Raw genomic sequence first — 22,250 nt, 5'->3', positions numbered from 1 at the left:
ACATGTGAGTCTTTCAGGAGTTTGAGTTTAAAATGAGTCTGTTTCTGATGCGGTACCTCCTATCTACAAACGCTCAGCATGTCGAGTCCGGGATGAATCCGCTCACCTGAGGGAGCCTGAAATGAAACCGCTCAGCTTTGGCACTCCGTTACACAACCGCTCACCTCGGAGCGCGCTGAACGAAACCGCTTACCTTCTCAAATACGGGCGGCGGCTGCCAGATTTACATTGTACTTCTTACGCGCTTAGTCTTTATTTAGATCGACAAGTTGAATCGCATGCTATCGTCTGCACTAGAACTTTGATTTTCACCCAAGGTTTGCACTAAGCGCGCCCCGGATCGGCTAAAAATAACGTAAATACGAGGGGCAACATAACCTAACCAGCGCCCGGCCGCGCGGCGATATGCTGGTCTGTCTAGCCCGCGCCGAGGTGAGCGGTTTTGTCACGGAGTGCTGTAGCTGAGCGGTTTCAATTCACGGCTCCTCAGATGAGCGGGTCTGTCCAGGAGTCAGCATTATGAGCGTTTGTAGATAGGAGGTACCGGATGGTGGTTTCCTTTTCTGGCAAAATCAAGGTCGTGGTCGTGGCTCTGCTCACTCGCAGTTCAAGAAGCACCAGACCATTGCCCTCAGCAGCTCGTGTTTAGAAGGGGTGGGTAGCATGTGCTGATTTCGATACACAGTCCGTCTCTGGATCCGCCACTTGCGGTGTTCCTTCGCTCTCCTCGCGGAGGTTCTTTCCTGGGGGTTCTAGATCGAGGGGGACGGGCAAGGAGTCCCCCCCCCCCTGATTCCCATGCCCCGGAATTGGGCCAGGGGACGCGGCGACGCACGCAGTGCTACGCAGCCGTCCCTTTGACAGATGCTGCCCACCTCGACGGCCGGCTGCCTATACGGCTGCCCGGCTATTGAATCCGCGTCACCTCCCCGCTTCCTGTCCGCCCGGGCCGGTCGGGCCGGTCGGGCCGCACCCCCTGCCGTATCTGCCGCACCGCGGCCCGCAGTTGCCCGCTTCTGCGGCCTGCGGCAGCAGCACCCCGAAGCGAGGCTACAAACTACACCGTTCAATGGCCCGTTTTATTGTTGCTGACAGAGTAGTCATTGCCGGGGCGTATGATGAAGTGGGGAGGAGGCGGCCCGGTCCTTCGGCGACGACTCTCCGAGTGTGCGACTGGAGCGACTCGCGCGACGGTAAATCAAGCAAATCAAGCCGGGCGAGGCGCGGCGAGGCGCGGGGCCTAATTTGGCAGTGTGGCGCCGCGCTGCCGCGCTGCCGGCGCCGCGACCCCGGTCCGAAAAACGCGACGCACTCACCTTGAGACGGATCGCTGAGCGGCGAGAAGGGCGACGCGACGCGTCCCGTGACAGAATGGAGCGAAAAATGACAGCTGCCTTCATTACTTCCATAATAAAGGACGGGGCGCCCTCGGGTGGAATGATATTAAAAAACGCTCGGAAAAATTACTGAATCATAATACGGTATGAATAAAGTAGGACGAAAAGAGGCGTCCGTGACATTTTTATGGATCGCTTTTTGATGCGCGCGGGCCGCGCTACACTATGCGCCGCGGTCTTCATGTAGGGCGCTGGCGGGGTGACGGATATGGTCAAATGGGGACCGTGGCGAACTGAAGTTGCGATCATGGACTCATTTGCAACCACTCTACAAATCAACCAGTGTTGATTGGCTCCTCCTTTGGTCAAGCCTCCAAGCTCACCACTCGCACTGAAGTGTGCACGCAGGCACGCTCCAGCCAGCAGGAAGTGTGTCTACCGTGCACATCGCTCAGTTTGAAGAGCTGAGGGCCTGATTTCTGGCTTGGGAGTAAGGCTAGATAAGTAAGAGACAGCTGGTTCGTTCTACGCGCCCATGGCCAACGCAGCCGCGGTTGCAAGTTGCAAGCAGGGACGCTGTAAGTAGAGTGGTGGAAGGGGGGGGGGAGACGACACTACGGCCGAGTCCCTCAAAGGGCCATGAAGGCGAAACACCCTGTGGAATCATAGCGGCCCCACATCGCGTTGAATAGAAAGGAAATGGCAAGAAAGAGCGGAGCGTGTCAGCCGCCGGACAGATTGGCTTCCAATGGAGACGGATGAGGTGCAACCACACGTCGCGCGGTCCGTGCCGTACCGGTCGCCTGCCGGCCTCTCTCGCACTCACGGGGCGCCCCGCAGGGGTGCGACGGAGACAGCCCCAAAGCGCCCCTTCGGAGTGAGGCGGCAGTGGCGTGCCGCGCGTGGTCAACGTCCGCGGGGCGAAAGCACGCGAGCGCGCCACTACGCCACTGGCACTACGCCGATGGCATTTTGATGGCTTGTTGGCGGGCCGCGAGGCGAGAGGTCACGGCGCGGAGTCCGTGGCGGATGGGGCGCCATTCCAGCCGCACTATTAATTTGGTCCGTCCGTCCAGCATGGTTGGCCTCGTGATCCACTCGATACCTCCTAGCAACAGACACGTACTTCGGGCACGCTTCTCAAAACTCACGTACTTTCGGCAGCTTGTGCAACAAACACGCAGTTTCGCCATTTCTAGTCAAAAAGCACGCAGTTTCCGCATTTTCGTCCTGGCGGGCACGGAAATACATTTTGGGTATTTTTCATGGTTGGGCTAGTGAGGTACAGTCACTAAGTCACCATTAATAACCTCAAAACGGTTTCAGGAGTGATCTGCATTGAAATATTACAGGAAGTTTGGAGGTTAAAGGTGGGCAGATCGTTCCTGAAACCGTTTCCAGGTTATCAATGGTGACCTAGGGACTGCACCTCACTAGCACAACCACGAAAGTTACCCAAAATGTATTTCCGTGCCCGCGAGGACGAAAATGCGCAAACTGCGTGCTTTTTGACTAGAAATGGCGAAACTGCGTGTTTGTTGCACAAGCTGCTGAAAGTACGTGAGTTTTGAGAAGCGTCTCCGAAGTACGTGTCTGTTGCTAGGAGGTATCGCACTTACTGGCGTTCCTGTCCAGCACATCCGTTTTGGTTTAGGTTTGGCCTACCACAAAGATATTTCCTCACACCACTTACAGGATTTACGACACTGGAGTATTTAAATCCCAGTCTTCCATTGGGTTGCTCACTTCGTCTTCAACACATTTATCCACACACTAAATGTTGTACAGTGAAGATTCTCCATATTATGGTGAAAATGTTCCATATTATGGTGGTGCAGCTGACTTCGTAACATACCATTGAGAATTCACTGTACCTTATAGAGATTTTGACGAATTTCGTTGGTATTATGGAGAAAATCGCCACCATATTATGTTGGTGCAGCCTTTCACCGTAAGACATTTACTGTGCAATCTCGTCATCTCTTCATAGGACACATCATAGGACGCATCCATTCTGGCATACTCACACTATTTCGACACCTCCTAGGAACAAGCGGCTATCTTCCGAGAGCTTCCAGACACTCGGCTATCTCGCAGTAGCTTTCAGACACTCGGCTATCTTCCAATAGCGTCCAGACACTTGGCTATCTTTCTGAGCGCTTCGGAGACTCGGCTAACTGCTTTTCCCACTTCCCGAGTTTGGGTGCGTATATATTTTAAACCAGTTGAAATGCCCTCACCGGGACCTAACCAAAATGTGTCAAAAGTTTGTCAGAGTAGATTAAAATCATGGCGTGAGCATGTCTTGATAAGTGTAACAAAGAACACTGGAAAATCTAAAGCGTAACTCTATGCTTGAGTCAAGCATAGAGTTACGCTTGAAGACATTACGCTTGAAATCAAGCATAGACTAGAAATTCCCCCATGCATTTAGACAGGGGGAATCTTGGCGGATACGCCTGTTAGGCTTGATTTCAAGCGTAAACTGATTACGCTTGAAAACAGTGGGTAATACTACGCTTTAGTTTTACCAGTGAAAAACGCTATCGAAAGGACAACCCTAACCTCTCCGCAGAAGTCAGTTAGCCGAGTCTCCGAAGCGCTCAGGAAGATAGCCGAGTGTCTGGACGCTATTGAAAGATAGCCGAGTGTCTGGAAGCTACTGAGAGATAGCCGAGTGTCTGGAAGCTCCTGGAAGATAGCCGCTTGTTCCTAGGAGGTGTCGATTTTATCTAATTTGATGATTTTGAACCATATACAGGCATTCTAGTCTGTTCACCCTGCTCTAAGCCGCCGGGTGCTATCCAACCCCCGCCAGTCTAGTTTGCTCAGACTATTTCATCTCGTCCGCTCCCACTATTTCCCCTAGCTAGTCTGCTCTCTACTTTATCCAGTCTGGTGTGCTTCCCCGCCCGGTCCGCTCCCACTATTTCATCCAGTGTGCCCGCCCCATCGGCCCAGCCGGTCGCGGCAATCTTTCATTCATTCCGTGTCCGAGTTGTGATTGGCGTAACACGGAGATGAAGCAAGTATCACGAGCAGCATCGCTCTATAAGGGGCGAGCTCGCTAGCGCGGGGCCGAGACGGCAGAGAATCTGGCCGCGGTGAGGTGGGCGGAAAGAGGGAGCGAGAAAGAGCGGCAGATGGCGCTGCAGAGAGAGAGAGAGAGAGAGAGAGAGAGAGAGAGAGAGAGAGAGAGAGAGAGAGAGAGAGAGAGAGAGAGAGAGAGAGAGAGAGAGAGAGCGGCCGCCTGGAGACTCACGCCCGCCGCCGGGCCGCCGCGACGAGGACGGAGTGAGAGGGCGAGCGCGCGAGAGGGAAGGAAGGCATAAGCCAGCATCGCGATGAGCGCGGCGAGCGAGGGAGCGCGGCGTTATGACAGGGAGGGGGTGGGCGTGGCCGCGCGGCCCTCCCCACGCCGCCGCACCGCCAGCCAATGGCGGCGCAGGGCGGGAAACCCATCAGCCAATGGCGGCGCGCCGCGGCCCGGCCAGGACCCAATCAAAAGCACATCAATCCCGAGGCGCGGCGCGGCGGCGCGCCAAGAAGGGGATGCGAGGAGCGGCGAGGAGCGGCGGCCGCGGACCGGAAGGAAGGCGCGGGGCGGGGCGGGGCGGCCGGCCCTCGAGGTAAAAGGATTATAAACACAATCAAGGCGGCATTATTGGGGCCGGGATCGGGATGAACCGTCTCGGAGTCCCTTATCGGGCTTTGGCCGAGGACGCCGAGGGGGACGCACGGGCTGCGTCGCCCTCACGGCGACAGGACTGTTTCACGGAGGGAGCCCCCAGTCACACCTATGGCCTACCTTACCTTTAGCGACACAGCTTGTTGCCTATCTTTAAGGCGGTGCATTGTCTGACGAGGAAGTGGCGCACCCACTGCACGGCCACGACGGCCAGGGTGCCAGTCTGCGGACAAACAGAGAACAAAGTCAAGTGACGTCGCGCCAGTTTGTGCCGTTTTAAAGAGGAGTGAAACGCCCTGCCGTGCGGCCTGCGAACGCACTGGCGAGGGGCCTGGCTGGGGGAGCCCCTCCGTTGTCGCGCTGATTTAGACAGCGGTCGGGGCGGAAAGATTGCGGCCGAGCAGGTTGCCTACCGCGCCGGGGCAGAGCAAGGGCACCGCCAGGGCCATGAATAAGGAAATGGAGCGAACTCGAGTGTGCGGGGCGGTGCGGGGCGGCGGGGAGGGGAGGCGTAGGGAGGGGGTGGGGCAAGGGGTGGTCCGCACCACCGCGTTTAGCGCGCTTCCGCTGATTTAGAGAAGGGGCTCGTAGAAGGCTTTGGCCGCGGTGATTTTCATTGAGCGGCGGACGACCAGGAACAGGACCCCGACCAGGACCCCAACGAGGACCCCGACGAGGACCCCGACGAGGACCCCGACCAGGACCCCGACCAGGACCCCGACCAGGACACCGACCAGGACCCCGACCAGGACCCCGACCAGGACCCCGACGAGGACCCCGACGAGGACCCCGACCAGGACCCCTACCAGGACCCCTACCAGGACCCCGACCAGGACCCCGACCAGGACCCCGACCAGGACCCCGACCAGGACCCCGACGAGGACCCCGACGAGGACCCCGCCGTGGCGGAGGACACATCTCAGCACATCGATGAGGGCCCCACCGTGGAGGACGCCAAGGACGACGACCCCGGCTAATAGACTGCAGGAAGCGCAGCAGACCATCGCCGATTATGTGAACAAAAGACTGAATGAATCGCAGCTCAAGACGGCGGGGCAGGGCGTCCGCGGGGGTGCGCCGCGGGGGCCGGGGGCCGGGGGCGGGGCCAGCAGCTTGTTAACGATTGTAAGGCCCCTCCATGCCTCCCCCACGCCGCCTCAGGCCGCCGGGCTAACGCCGGGCGCGGAGGGTGGGGGACAAGTCCGGGCGGGCAGACGGACGGCGGGGAGCGGCCGGGCGGACGGACGGACCGGCGGCGCGGAGAGCAGCGCTCCGGAGCGGAGCAGCGGAGCGAGCGGACCCCGGCGTCGCCGTCATCGTCCTGCTAATCGTACCCGAACAGTCGGCCGGGCAGGACGTGTGCAGGACGCAGTGCTCCGCGACGCAGCGACGCGCGGCCCACGTGACGCGGAGTGTGTGTGACAACGCAGTGGTGTGACAACGCAGTGACAACAAAGTGACAACGGTGTGACAACAAAGTGGCTTAGGGCGATCGTCTTGGATTAGATCCCCGAATGCTGCATGCTTCCCGCCGCTGAGGACAGGTCACTAGGGCCTCTGGCGGGGCCTCTGGCGCTGGGCACGGCCATCGGCACCGTGGCGGCCTTCGAGGCGCTCCCGCTGCCCCGGCAGGCCGGCCAGGGCGGCCCGGGGCAGGGCCAGGCGTCCTCGCAGTGCGCCGACGACAGCTCGCGTTCCTCCCTGTGCAGCGAGAGCCCGCCGCTGTCCCGGCACGGCATGCTGGACCTGTCCCCCAACCCGTCCTCCATGCTGTCCTTCCTCAACGCCGGCGCCGGCGGGGGCTTCCTGCTCGGCAACCCGCCCCTGGCCGCCCTGCACTCCATGACGGAGATGAAGAACGGGCCGCTGTACAGCCACCTCAGCCCCGGGTCCGGTAAGACGAGCCCCAACAGCTCCACGTCGTCGGGACACACCACGACCGGCGTCGTGGCCAACCCCCACGGCATCGACCACATCCTCAGCAGGCCGGCCGCGGTCACCGTCCCCGGATCCTCCCCGCAGAGCAGAGGTGCGCGACAGCCGGACACCGGCTCACTTTTATCACTCCTTTTTGTTTTTGTTTTGTTTTTGCATTGAGTCGAGCTCGCGCCGCGTTTGATTCCGGCGCCGGGCCGCCCTTATTTTTATTGTCAAAATAGATCACGAAATAGCGGTAGCTCCCACGTTGACAGCCATAATTAAATTATAGCTATAATTATAACATGATTAATTTTCATATCACATCCGCAAGCAGTGCAACAAACCGCCCCCCGGCGCAAACCCCACCCCTTTCGCAAGGCTGCATGAACACAACACACTGTGCTGCAGTGGAACGAAAACGTGTTGCTTGCTTTCGTAGACAACTCTTCCCAGACTGTGTCACTGCGATGGCCGCCGAAACCGTCCCCGAGGGCTGTCTCTGTGGCTGTTTGTCAATAAGACGGCACTGCAAAATCGACGTCACAGATCCGCCACGGCCGATCGACTGCTCGGAAACAATTTGCTGGCCTCCTTCCGCGGTTTCGCCCTGTCGGGCGCGCGGCTCGGCCGAAATTGACTTTGCTCCGCGGCGCGACGCGTAACAGCTGTTCCTAATTATGGCAAGGGTCGGTGTTGGCCTGTTGGGGTGAGCCGTCATAATCCGGAGCACTAGCGCGCCAGATCGCCAGATTGATCGCGCAACATTTAACATATTTAATCCCGCCGCCGCCCGCAGCCCGAAAGGGCCATTGTCACTGTATCGTAGGCAATACTCGAAAGCAAGACAAATCTGCATAAATATGTCGCGCGTTAACTCGGCTGTGGCACCAACAGAGGCCACGCACCACTGCAGACTGAATTTGTAACTGAACTATAGCAGAGTCAAGTCAGACAAAGCTAACTGATTGAGATGGTCATTCCAAACAAGCAAAAACAACTAAAAGCAAGTTTTAAAAGGGCTCATTTCATTTCACATACTTAATATTATTTCTACAAAGAGTGTACGAAACATTTTAGTTTCTTTTGTAAAGATGTTTTTTGACGCAATTTCGAAGAAAAAAAAAGCAGAAATGTGCACTCTATGAAAACCTTACAAACTATTTAAGGCCTTAGAAAGAAAAGCAGCGCGTTCTGAAACGAAGTTTGTCGAAGTTCGATGCAGTTCAAGTGGTGACAGCTAAATGTTCGACACAGCTGAACGCGGCCATCCTGACAGGCGTCCTTGCTAATCAGCCTCTTCTCCCCCTGCTGTCTATTATCGCGTGTAATTAACTTAGACGCGTGGCTCGGCCGCCAGCGCCGCCAGCGCCGCCAGCCAGCCGATATGATAGCCGCGCCCCACCTGTGGGCCGAACGCAATTAGTCGGCAAACAGGGCTTAGCCGACACGTCCCGCTTTGGCGGTATTATTAAACGTGGCCTAGTTTCCGTGGCCGCGATGCGCGACGATATGACGGCTCTTGTCACTTCCTGCCTTTCCTGATTTCCGGGCAGAGGAGCAGCAGCGTGACATTGCCAAGAAATGAAACAGTGCACTGCGGCAAAAAGCTACGGAAAATTCTGTAAACAGCTTGTGGTAATTCTCCGTTGCCCCCTTATCAATATTCTCCGTTGCCCCCTTATCAATATTCTCCGTAGGCTCTTACAGTATTTTCCGTAGGACAGCACAGTATTCTCCGTAGGACCTTACAGTGATCTCCGTAGGACGATACAGTCTTCCAGGTACTACGGAGAAGACTGTGCGGACTTACAGGGAATACTGTACGGCCCTACGGAGAATACTGTAAGAGCCTACGGAGAATATTGATAAGAGGGCTGCGGAGAATCCTGGCAAAAAAATTAACAGAATTTTCCGTACCTTTTTGCCACAGTGTGGAGCTTTGGCTGGAATAGTCCAATTGCACTCATCCCCACAGTCCGGACAACGGACGTTTTCAGTGCGAGCGGGTGTTTGACAAAAACGTCAAATTTCCATTACATTTTCAGAAAGGTTACAGTACATTTTAAAATTCAAAATTATGAATGGAAGGTATACGACAGGAGAGTTTTTCGTCTCGAACGAACCGTAGCATAGTTCCCGCTGACCGTGGAGGGCAGGCCGTTTTGCCCTGCTCGCCCACCGTTTAGGTCTCCGCGACGCTACGCCGCGCGCCCCGCGCTCACGGCCCGCTCCTGTTCCAGGTTCGCTGCCGCGGGGCTTCAGCGTGTCCGCGGGCATGGCAGCCGCCAACATGGCAGCCAACATGGCGGCGGCCAGCTACTTCCAGCAGCAGCAACAGCAGCAGCAACAGCAAGCCGCTGCGGCGGCAGCTGCAGCAGCGGCGGCCGCGGGCAAGCACCCCGGCGGGCCGCACCACCACGGCCACCCCGGCAGCCACCCGGGCCACCCCGGCCACCACCCCCACCAGCACGCGCTGGCGGACCTCACAACCCGCTCGGGCATCTACTGGCCGGGGCTGCAGGGCCTCGTCAGCAACCCCCTCGTCTGGAGGGACAAGCTGAGCAACAGTGAGTACCACCTTTGGGTCTTAAGTACGTCGTAGTCTTGCTTCGGGGCAAGGTTGTCAGAAAATAAGGCAAAAGCAGATCAAACACACAGGGAGTGAGACTTGCTACTTCAATGTGCAACTTCTCATCACGGCAGTTGGGAAGCTGCCCGATAGCACACCGCACCCCAGTGTCTTTGGTATCCTTCAGCCTACCTTTCTGACGGCAGTGCTTCGGGGTCGTCCAGCGGGTGTTCTTTGATTTGGGTCGGAGGGGCTGTGCTCTTGGTGTCCTTGAGGCCGGGCTAAGCTCGGTGCCTCGAAAGGGCGTGGCGGGGCGTGGCGTGTGCACCTCGCCATTACGTGGCGCTCATCAGCGAGCGGGACGCCAAGTTTGGCCGTTGCTTTCAAGGGTAACGAGCACTCGGCGTCAACAGCGGCCCGGATTGGTTCGCGGAACGCCGCGTCGGGGATTCATATCCATATTCATACACCTCCCGCCACCGTCCGCCCCCGGCCGACGCCCACGCCGCGTCACCTCGCCGCGTCACCTCGCCGCGTCACCTCGCCGCCCGTTGAATCCGACCGAAAACGGGAAACCGGGGAGGGCCAACCATGGGCCAACGCGTCACCGGTCCGCCAGCCAAAATCCGTAACCATGGCGACAGCGCACGCCCTGACTTAAACCGCCTATTTACACGGCGATTATGAAGCAGTTATGAAGTCGCCACGGATCACCGGAACGATTCTCTCGCCAAAGGCAATTTATCCACTTTTTATGGCATTCCGCTCCGTTTTTATGCCTTTCATCCGGTCGCTTAATTATAATAAAAAACGTGCCGCCGGCCGGAGCGGCACATTTGCCCGTGAAATCGGTCGGTGGGGGTGCGGTGTGCCTCCCGTCGGTGAGGTCCGCGCAGAACCGCCGATGGTGGGGGCGGATTCTTTAATGGTAAATTTATTGCTGCCAAATTTCAAATTGGAATCTTGGTGGTGTCTGGGACTGCGTACTGTGACTGCGTACTGTGACTGCGTACTGTGACTGCGTACTGCGACTGCGTACTGCGACTGCGTACTGCGACTGCGTACTGCGACTGCGTACTGCGACTGCGACTGCGTACTGCGACTGCGTACTGCGACTGCGGACTGCGTACTGCGACTGCGTACTGCGACTGCGTAATGCGACTGCGTAATGCGACTGCGTACTGCGACTGCGTACTGTGACTGCGTACTGTGACTGCGTTTGCCCAATAGGGTACTTTCGTAGATCCTGAAACCGGAAGCAAGCAGACCAGCAGACGCCAAATTGGCCGGAAACTAACCTCTCTTCGGATCTAAAACTATAGCCGAGCTGTAAAAATATTGCTCGCGAAACACATGCACTGCAAACAAGTATTAAACGACTGTTTATGTTCAAGTGTGGCCGATACGTTTGACTAACGTCTCTTTCCCACGTCAAGTTTGGATCTACTTCCGCCAACATGGCGTCTGTGTGCTTCCGGTTCAGGGATCCACGAAAGTACCCTATCGTGATACTGTGTGTTTGTGTGTTGGTATGTGTGTGTGTGTGTGTGTGTGTGTCGAACGTGCGTGCGCGCGGGCGTGTGGGTGTCCGGGCGGAACAAGGGTCTGAGAGGGGATATAGATAGCGCGAGATCCAAAGGACGACGCTATGCGTCATTAGTATGCCATATCAGGCACACGTCGATTAGACGAGGTTCACACCTCCATTGACGCCTGCACTGACAGGAAAAAAAAAGGGGCCACTGAACGGAGTAAAAAAATACAAAAACAAAATTAACGGCAGTAAAAGTAGTTTGTAGTGGGCGTAAGCTGCCCTGCCACTGCTTCGCGGCTGCAGCAGCATGCGCTGTATGACGACATGTAGAGCAAGAAGGAGGATGAAGGACCGGAGGGGAGGTCGGTTACGTAACACGCTGAGTTATGGGTCTCCTGCAAGTAGCGGCTGCTGAACCACCCCGTCAGTCACCGCCCCCTAAACATCCCTGCGTTTTGCACCCCATTCCCCCTCCTCCCGCCTAGGCACGATTTCACGTTGACTCCTCTTCTGTTCTTGGCCCCTTCCGCTGGCTTCCCCGCCGAGGCCCACCCCTCTCGCCCTGCCGCCCTCACACACACACACACACACACACACACACACACACACACACACACACACACACACACACACCCTCCCGAGCAATGATTCAATTGAATGTAATCCTCATGTCCGCCCCCGGCACATGTGCGGCAAGGGTTCCGCAAACTGGCGTAAGAGCACGCGCCGCCCGGCGCAGTTACGCTGTTCTTTGGCTGCGCACGGCCTCCTTGACGCGTCGCCGCACGCGGTTTGCCCTTTTTATTACGCGGATTACGCGATTTGTTGGCCACCGCCTGCTAAGGGAAGCGTCTTCTCTATCACGCAGCGGTTTGTCCGTCCGGGTAGCCCCGCGATAAGCTATCAACAGAGAAGCGGAAACGCGGCAAAAGGAAACCAGGAGTACGGAAACAACGTATCAGGCAAAATTTGTTGAAACTTTTTTAAAAAAATGCGGTGTAAGTTACAAAACAGGGCCTGGAGATTAAGTAGGAAAATAGATATGTATCGGAAACGATCTCGAAGACCGCAGAGTGGGACGCCAACTTTATCCTCGGCTGAGGCGCCACTTGCTGCGAAGACCACACGCACATTTATTAGATAAAGCAAAAAGAAACTGCGGCCAAACACTTTCTTTCCTTCGTTTTTCCCCCTTCGCGCAACCCCCGCCCGCCCTCGCTCGTGTGTGTGTGTGTGCGTGTGTGAGTGTGCGCGCGCGCGCGTGTGCGTGTGTGTGTGTGGATGTCACCGCTGTGCTTTTCGCTGCCTCGTGCTATTTTTTCCCTCCGTTCTTTTTTTACTCCGCACATCTTCTGATAGACGAAATAAAATCCCTTGCCAGAGGCGAGTCCGATGAAACTGTTTTGATTTTGTGGGAAACACATGCGATATCATGACGCATTGCCTGGAGGAGGAGGCGGAGGCCGACTGGGGGTGGTGGGGTGGTGTGCGCGCAGCCCGGCCAAGCCGCGCAGGCCAGCCAACCCTCCGGCAAGGAATTTCTCTGGTTACGCTTCACTTTACACTGTTGATTTTCTCCCTTGCGGGACACAGTTGTCAGTCGCCGCTGGAGACTCGGAGTTTCCTTCCCCGTCGTTGGCCAGACCAGCGCTGCAGCTCCGTTTGGCACAGCGGTGAAAAACAGTGTGAGTGTGGAGTGAGTGCACTTGCACTACTTTTTTGTTCCACGCGGCTGCGGATGCCGCTTCAATATTTCGCGGATTTCATTTGCCTCGGAGAGCAGCAATTTCTGCCCCGGCCGGGCCAAAGTTGGCCGCCCCTCTTCTTTCCGCCGGACTCCGTGCCGCTCCTTCCGGACGTCAAAACAGAGAAAAAGCGGCGGGCGGGCGGCGAGCAAACCGCCATCACCAAATTGATTTAACATTTTTTCTGCTCGCCGCGACGTCCGGCCAACTTTGATATCGTGGAATGTGTGTGCGGTGTAGTAATCGAGTTACTTCTTTCTCTCCTCGCCTCCCTCCGCCTCTCCTTTATTTCTGCGGCCACACCAGCCGACGCGGCGCCCCCTGCCGCCATCCCGCGGAGAAGCCACGACCCGAACCGTGGACCCGCTCGGCTCGGACCGACAAAACTGGAACATTTCTAATCCGAGCTCATTCTTATTAATCTTGGATCTTGTTCATTCTCCGGCGAACACCCTTCCGCCGGTTCACCGCCGCTCCCCTTCTTCTGGCTCATCTTCTTTACGGCTCTGCTGTTGCTACTTTTATGTGCCTCCCTTCCGGGATGGTTCCGGGATGGCGTGGGAGGGGAGCAAGGCATGTAACTTGTTCAAATGATTGGTCCGTCCACGACGACAGGGCGGACAAGGCGGCAGGATTGCTGAGTCCTGATTGATTGGCTGGACCCTGCTTGCCATGGCTTGGCCCGGCTTGGCCGCCCCCTCGGTCAACAAAACTGTTTCATTCTATCCGACCGCATCACTTGTCTCTCACTTCCTCGCTTCGCCGTCAAACGGAGACACACTTGCCGGAGATTGCGGGGCCGACAGTGTAGCGCCGAACTACACTGCTCATCCAATACGACAGATTTCGCGTGCAGAAACAATTAGAAAAGTGCCGACATTAACAGTGGCAGCAACAATGCAATGGCAGTGCCCGATGCCATCAAACAGCGTTCGGCCCCATGGTAATGGTAATTAGTGTCATCGAGGGCCTCGGCGGGCACGCCGCCCCGCTCGGCTTATCCGCGTCGCATTACTAGCCGAACATTGTTATCATCGCACGCGCATTAATTACAATTGAGGGGGCGTCATGGAGCGGCAGCACAGGGGCAATTTCCGATTTTGAGGCGCATCGCTTAGTTTAAGGTAATTTTTTAAAAATCATTTTTCTCAATTTGGAAAGATGAAAGGGGAATTTTTAAAAAGTTCACTGCATACATTTATGCTTTTCGTACAGAAAGTTAACTGAAAAGGTAAATACCTTTTTTTGATTTGTTTTAACTGCTGGTGTATGTTTGGTCTTGGCGTTGTTTCCCCCGCTGGAACAAACAGGGTCCGACACAGTGCCCTAATAACGCTCCCGATGAAGATAGCGCCCCAGCAATTAGTCGATAAGTGACAATCGCGCGGCCTTATGTCACAGCCGGTGTGACGTCACCCCGACTAATGATGCCCAATGGCACTGCGTGGCACTGCGTGGCACTGCGTGGCACTGCGTGGCACTGCCCGTTCGATACCCGATAGTGACGCGGTTACCGCGGCGCGCCACCCAGTCAGGCGGTCAGCGCCAATGAATCATGAGCCGGCATGGCGACAGCGCGCGCGGCATCGACGAACCAATCCAGTTAATGCACTTCACCAGCACCGCACGCGCGCCCATTCCTAGCCTTGTTTACATGCACTCTGCGCGAACCCGGGGCAAGGAGACCGATTTGGGCCCTACGATCGGTGCATGTGGACCCATTGGATACAGTACTGGGTACATTGATTCGTCTGTGGAGGGAGGGGACGATGGGGTTGGATAAATTGATCCATATTAAAAGATGAAAGATCAATCTACAACTTTAGTGCGTCGTAGAAAAAAATTTGCCAGTGATGTCAGAATGGACCTAACGACAGTTCTCGGTCCCGGCGTCTATCGGTCAGTCACTGACCGTTCCTCCAGGGAATGTCAAATGCACTCTTTGTCGACTTCCCGGTGACACCTTGGTCTCGGACAAGCTCGTACAAATGCAAGCAGAAAAGAGGCAACGTGTTGGAACCCCTAACTTGAAACTTGATTATTTCCTCGCGAGGAAACGCACATGTTTTGGCTCAGCTCTGCACAAGGAGGCTGCTCATTTTCCTTCAAATAAGGCGATAAACGCTGCAATCAAGGCAATCAAGAGGGACGCAGCAAGCGCAGCAAGCGCCATTCATTACCGCGGCAGATGGCAGAGTGACGGCCTCCCCGGCCTGGCTGGCCTGCCTGGCTGCGGCTAGCTACATTGCGCCGTGTCAACCCCAGCTCGGCGCGCCGGCGCGGTGCCTGCAGCCCCGCCATGGTTTCACCCCGGGCTGCACCACTCCGCCAATAACGGCCGATTGCCTCGGCGTGCGCCGTTTCCGCAGTCAGTCTCGCCAATAGACACGTCAGTGCGACGCCAAAACGCCACGCCTGCCAGTTTTGACGTCCGAGAGAGGTCTTTCAGGGGGGAAAAGGCTGTCGTAAAATTTCTTAATCGTTAAAAATATGTTGATGTGTTTGGCCTGCTGCTTCGAAGTAAACACACTTTCAAAACCTTGCGAGCTTCTTGCAGCCTGCCAAATTACAATTTGTGAACCTATTTTTTGTGTAGGAAACTACTAAGTAGTTTGTATCTTACAATGCGCTGAAAAGAGTCCGGAAGGGTCATCATCGTGCAAACTGGCTGTTGGGTGTCCTAGTCGCTCAAGGGCCGCTCGCAAGCGGCCAAAATGATGTCATCCCGTCTGTTGCTCCAAATTGGCGCAAGAAAGAGCGGCAAAAAGTGAAAGCGGCCCGAAGTGTAATTAGCGCGAAACTTCTCGGGCCGCTACTCGCGAGGCTGCTCGCAGTCCACTGTACGCCGCTCCGGCGTCAATAAGCTCCCAAATTGCTGCAGACGCGCGAGATTGCCGAAAAATGGCGCCGTAAAAGTAAAGAAACGCCCCGCCTTTCCAACGACGACGCTACTGCCGCCGCAGTGCTGCGCATGTATAACATTTTGATACCCTTCATAACGATTCGGCCCGGCGAGAAATTAATATTCAACACGCCATTATGCGCCGGACCTCCAAGTTGGGCCGTCCCTCCCACTCCCTCCCACCCCCTCCAGCCTCCCTATCTCTCCTTCGCGCTCATAAGGTCGCATGAACATTTTATAAACGATGTAATTTTCTGCTAAAATAATGTCCTCTATAGACCAATATATAAGTAATTCGGGCCAGGTGCGCTCTGTTGGTGGGCGTGGCCAAGATAAACAGGGGAAGCGTGACCTGGATGGGGCCTTCATCGTCACCAGGCTGCACCCTAGCTGCTGTACACAAATTGATCCTCTGAGTGCGAGTAGGTTTCCCATTGGAGGTATAGAGTCAGTTTAAAGTGCTGAGTTTGAAAGCGATAACACAATTTCTCAGTTTGTAAATAGTCGGTTTAAAAATGGCCAGATCAGAGGCAGGCACGAGAATTTAAAGGCGAGCTTTCCTTAGTGCAAAGTATTTTCAGAGGAGAGTCAGTTTGAATTCCAAGAGCTGATTCTGCACATTTCGACACCTGTAAGGAAAAGGCACGCAGTAGCGGCCGCGCGATCCAAAAGGCGCTCAGTTGCGGCCCTGCGATCTGAAAGGCACGCAGTTTCCCGCGCGCGATCCAAAAGGCACTCAGTTTGCCCCGCGCGATCCAAAAGACACGCAGTTTGCCGGCCGCCAGCCATAAACTGCGTGTCTTTTGGATCGCGCGGAGCAAACTGAGTGCCTTTTGGATCGCGCGCGGCAAACTGCGTGCCTTTCAGATCGCAGGGCCGCAACTGGGCGCCTTTTGGATCGCGCGGCCGCTACTGCGTGCCTTTTCCTTACAGGTGTCGATTTACTCCAATCGAATTGTCTGAATTTTCCGCAAAGAAATTCAACAGTGAGCTTGGCGAGACTTTCCAAACGATTGTTTTCGCCATCCTACTGAGCGGTTATTTCTGCCAGTGTGTCGACTCATCGCGGTCACGATGAAGATCTCTCCTGCCGGGCCACGCCGGGCCGAGTGCAGAATCCGAGGAGTGACTCAGCACCCCGCACAAAGTTGCAGTGGCAGCAGCCCACGGGAGCTAGACATGTCGGCAGACGCGACGCAGCCTTTACAGATGGCATAAATCCACTCGTCCGGCTCCTGGGCGAGTAAGACTGCGCTACCGGCGATGGTCACCAATAAACGGCCGAGTTGAAAGTGCACTTGGCGGTTGTCTGCAGGCCCAGGGCCGCCACGTGCACTATACTGTGACAGAAACAAATCTACCGCGCTGCCAGGCAGATTGTCTTCTCTTTTTTGTCCGCTTTAACGATAGTTGTCTAGAGGACACACCTTTCACGGCAATGCTTATGGGTGAACCGGGCACGACAGATATTCAAGTTGGGTTCCTGGAATTTACTGCGGTGGCCGACTTTCCGGTGCCTTTACGACACCAGTCAGTCACTGGAGGGCGACGGTGACAGTTAGGGCGCGCCAAGCGGCACAAGGTGAGCGGGCTTCTGTTTGTTTTGCCTTTACATCTTCACCATTTGAAGAATTAATAAAAGGGCTGGGTCACGGGTCCGCCGAGAGAATATTCAATAAGAGGTACACAGCAAGAAAGGCTGTTAACGTCTGTCAGTTTGGGCAAAGTTTTGCTGAAGCAGAGCTGGAAACCTGAAAACAAAAACGGTCTTGACGCGTCGCGTTCGTCTCTTTCTGAAATATGCCCTGGCTGCTTTTATGCCTGCCCATCCTCGCCGTGTTTAATGCCGCAATTCAATTTTAACCGTGCTGTAAAGAGATTATTCTCTCCCCTTTCCACGAACAGAGACCGCACCTGGACTGCCTTGCCTCGGGCCGGTAAAGTTCGCTAGCCAGCACAAAGTAACCATACCGATACTCGAATAAATAGTCGTCCAGATCCAGTCAGCAGGCTACATTCCTCTGGGAAGGGGCCTGCCCTGCCGGGCGGTCTTGGTTCTTCGAAGGCCCACCCACGCCGATGAGTCAAGACGAATACAACTCCAAACATAATCATCTTGTAAAACGACCAAATGTCATTTATTGAAAGAAATTGATTAGTTCTTGTAGAGTCAAAAATTTCCTGAACTTGTTATGCTTGAAAGAGCAGGGAGTGATAGATATGGAAGTATTCCAATGTAAATCCAACCAAATCAAAGGTAGTTGGAGCTCTAGAGGTATTTTTTTTCCCACGACCTTTGTTTGTCGCAATCAACGTGTTTCAACCGAACATCCCCGTTGCTTCCCGCAAGACGCTGAAAATGCCGGAGAATTCCGGCTCCCCGCAAGTTGAAACAATACACGTGTCCCTTTTCCATATATAGCCATAACCAGGTGCGGGCCGTGGGGCGGTGGGCCCGGCCGTGCGCCCGGAGGAACAAGAAGGAAGGGCGGATAAACACGGCGGGGGCGGGGGCAAATAATAGCGCGCCACCTTGCCGGGGCTGCAGCCGCGGCTGCCGGGGCCCGAGCCAATAATTTGGTAAACAACACACTTTCCTCGGTTCGTCGACACGCCCGCTTGTTTTCCCCGCTTCCTCGCGCTGTCATAATCCAGCGAGTCGGCAAACTTGGCGAGCACGGCTGCCTCGTTTCCATGCCGCCGGCGCGCTGGCAGTGTAGGAGCACGCGGCGGCCGTCGCGCCGTGGCGGCGGCTGCTCGTACAAGACGCGGTTCAAGACGTGCTTCGCGGTCGCCGCGCGAATAACGCACTCTGCTGCTGCTCGGTGCCTCCCGGTGGCGGATCCAGAGCTGGTCTGAGAGGGGTCACCTTTCCAATTGAGGCCACTTTTCAGGCGTCTCTTTGAGGGTGGTGCACTGTAAATGTCTTACGGTGAAAGGCTGCACCAACATATTATGGTGGGGATTTTCTCCATAATACCAACAAAATTCGTCAAAATATCTATAAGGTACAGTGAATTCTCAATGGTATGTTACGAGGTCAGCTGCACCACCATAATATGGAACATTTTCACCATAATTGGAGAATCTTCACTGTAGGACATTTGGAAAGGGGAGAGGCTCCCCTGGATCCGTCCCTGGCGCCGTCGAGGCGTCCGTCCGCCCGGGCGACGGCGGGGAAGTCCTGAATTAACAGCAGCGGCGCGCGGCCGCGTGATAAAAGCTTATTCTCTGCCGCACGCACCGGTTCATGTCATACATTTCGCATTACTCTAGTGCGGGGCGTGGCACGTGTAAAAACGCTTGTAATATTGGCTCCTTGCCTTCCGGAACACATGCTGCCCGAGGGGGTGGCCGCTACGCCGCTACATACATATGGAGGCCCGCCTTCCCCCCGCCCCTCCCCTGCCCGGAAAGTCGATGTGGACAGGGAGGAGCAGACGCGAGTGAGAGGCGAAAACCGCGCGGAAGACGAGGGCCTCATTGACTTTGCAGAAAGGAGCGAACATTGGAAAGCCGATACGGCGCTCTGCGCCGACGCTGCTGCAGACTGATTCCCGCAGTCTTGCGTGTCACTCTGTCTCACCAATGCAGGACGCTCCAGCTGTGTGAGAGTGAAAAAGCGACAATGAAAAATGAAGATTTCAGGACAAAGGCTTGCCAGTTTTGTGAAAAGCAAATTTGCCGCCAGAGATTTTAGATGAAGTGTGGTCCCAGATTCCACACACCATTTATTTCAGTTTTTTTGAAATTTTGGGCGTAATTTTGGAAAAACGTTCTAATGTCCTGGTCCGACTTTAGGGCACTTGACAGTTCCGATCACGGCGCTCGTCTTAGTCATTGCAGCCGCGGCGTTCAAGGCTCGCTGTCACTTGGCCGTCGCGGCATTGCAGCGGCCAGCGCGGCGCAGCCACGGCGCGGCCCAGGCCAGCAGAAGGCCGGTTTGAAATACGGCGTCCACAAGCTCAATATCGCACGTCGCTGGCCGGTCGGCCGACCGCACCCCCGCGCCGCACAGTCACATGACGTGACCTCATAAAAATACGAAACGTATACGTAATACCAACCCTCGCAAGTGTTTCCACGACGAGCGCGATGGGGCGCGGGGGTCTCAATGTTGTACAAAGTGCGTGCGTGGGTGGCGGGCCGAGGGGGAGGTAAGCGATCGGCTATCCTCGGCTCCGCGCTCGGAACACCCCGTCCGGGGGGACGTCCCCGACGGGCCGGGCAGCCCGAGCAGGCAGCCCGAGCAGGCAGGCCGAGCAGGCAGGCCGAGCAGGCAGGCCGAGCAGGCAGCCCGAGCAGGCAGGCCGAGCAGGCAGGCCGGCCTCGGCGCCACATTCAATAACCATATTCCCTGACGGCCCCCCAGGGACGCCAAGCAGGGTCCGGCACAATAAGCGAAGCGCCACTTGACGCTCTTGGCAGTGTACCGGCCAATTAATGGGGTCGTCCCTAAACCGTGAGGCCATCTTTCTGCTTCGGCGCCGGCCAGCCCCGCCTTCGTGTGCAAGACGGGGTTTAAGGTGGGCTGCCCCCTTTCGGTAATCTGAGCGGTGAGGCTTACGTCGGTTTAAGTTACGGAAAAGTAGATACCAAGCCAAACTTAAAGTGAGTACGCGTTTGCTTCGGAGGTTTGCTGAATGTATACAGAAGGCTTTGACGATTCTATTAGAAATTTTTGGCGTGAGCAAATTTTTGACACCTGTCCATCCGCCTCAGTTCATAGACGTTCATGCCTGGCGGCGAAGGAAGCCTCGCGCCCTTGTAAAAATGAAAGTCCGGCTCCAGACTGGGTTTAGTCCGACAATCCGGATCGATTCCAGACTGTTTCCGGACCTGCCGGACTCCCGACTCGTGTCTGGAAAAGGTGCGGAAAACGACCATACGCCGCACTTTTTCCGGACTCGGAGTCCGGCAAGCTGCTCCAGACGCAGTCCGGGAAATCGTCCAAAAAGTCAGGCCGAAGTGCGGGAATCGTACGGAGCTCCGAAGCACAAAAACATGCGCGGGCTGGATTGGAACGTCCGCCCTCCGGACTCGATGCCAGCACCTTAGACCACTGCGCCACTCCGCCACATGGGGAGGAAGCGGTGCGGGGAGCCACTTGGCTGAAGCCCCCGCGGGCCGCGCGCGCACTCCCTCTACGTCTGTATCTACGTAAAGAAAAGACGCACAGGTATGCCGTTTGGTCGTTGTCGGCGAAGGCAATGTAGGCGACCGGGGGAGCAGCCAGTTGGGCACTACGCCTTCGGAGAGAACGACCGTAGCAGACAGCCGTGTGGGCGCTCGCCGCGGTCGGGTCAGTCCCCGAAACGAACTGCCGTTGAAGGCGCTCACCGGCCAGGGGACCGAAGGTGACCCACAAGGAAGCGAACGTTCGCGGGTCAATCACTGATCGGTGAAAACGTGCTTACAGACTAGTTACAACGCTAACCTAGGTCGCCAGCGCGAGCGGGCGGCGGCTCGGCGCGCGCAGCGCCATCTCGCGGCGACTCGCGGAACCTCGTCCGCGCGCGAGGCCAGTATGGGCGGTGACAATACTTATTGAAAAGAAAACTATGGAATGCGTTTACTGCCACGAACAGATGGAACCTTGCGCCTGGTTTTTATATCTGTAACCGATAGGATGAAATATTATATTAACTCCTTGTGACAACGTGTGCATTTTGCTTCAACGACGAAAAATATTCTAAGTTCGAATTTAGTACGGCGATTTCCGGACTTCGTCGGGCACCTCCTGACTTCAGCCGGACCAGGTATGGTGACCTGACTACTGCCGGATTAGGTCTGGGACCTCCTGACAACTGCCGGACTAGGTCGGGGACTACCCCGACGTTAGCCAGACCAGGTCGGGCACCTCCCTGACGATAGCCGCACTTGGTCGGGCACTGTCCGGACCAAACCCAGCCTTCGTCAGACGCGCCCTGACTACACCCGTACCATTCCCGGTCTGGATCCGTACCAAATCCGTACTTTCATTTTTACAAGGGCGCCGCCGTAACGCGCGGGCCGCGAGCCCTCCGCGGGGCTCCGCGGGGCGTGGCGCATAAATGTTTCAGTTATAGGTGGGAAAACACTTTTTATGCCTACATTGTTATGGGCATGTTTGACAGCAGCAACTTATGAAAATAAAGTAGCGCCCCTTTTATTTAGCACTTGCCTTTTGAAGCGCGCCTCGCGTTTTATTGCGGGGCATCTGGCGTGCGATTCGGGCGATTCGGGCCCCGGGCGCCGCCGTGGGGCCAGCGTGGGGCCTCGCCGTGGGGCATCACCGCGCTGTGGACGCGGCCACGCGCAGCGTGCGTCCCGCAGAGATGACGCTGTGTTGACTGAGCTGTCCCGGACATGCCCCCCAGTAGCATGATTCCGAGGGTCGTTTTCGTCGCTCTGTCTCTCGCGCACTCATGGGCCGTCCCGCGACGAAAGCGACGCCCGGAATCAGTCTGTCATTTACTTTCGGCCTGCAAAAAGAGTTGAAAGGGAGGGGGGGGGGGGGGGGTTGACTGGCATAGGTGGAGGAGGAAAGTTGGCGAACCGCTGAGTTGACTATCG

General features: G+C 56.2%; 1 protein-coding gene across 1 annotated transcript in view; it reads left to right on the top strand.

The window, feature by feature from the left end:
- Positions 1-6,373: 6,373 nt before the first annotated feature.
- The window catches only part of LOC117641105 (homeobox protein Nkx-6.1), a 37,597-nt gene continuing 21,720 nt past the window's right edge, over positions 6,374-22,250 (top strand). The window contains exons 1-2 of the mRNA XM_034378218.1: positions 6,374-7,054; positions 9,186-9,512. Of these exons, the coding sequence (XP_034234109.1) occupies positions 6,547-7,054; positions 9,186-9,512 (835 nt within the window). The 5' untranslated portion in view covers positions 6,374-6,546. The remainder of the gene's footprint in view (positions 7,055-9,185; positions 9,513-22,250) is intronic.

Source organism: Thrips palmi, unplaced genomic scaffold (genome assembly GCF_012932325.1).
Source record: "Thrips palmi isolate BJ-2018 unplaced genomic scaffold, TpBJ-2018v1 HiC_scaffold_15, whole genome shotgun sequence".
Lineage (NCBI taxonomy): Eukaryota > Metazoa > Arthropoda > Insecta > Thysanoptera > Thripidae > Thrips > Thrips palmi.
Note: the sequence above shows the minus strand (reverse complement) of the source record. Positions and strands in the feature narration are given on the sequence as shown.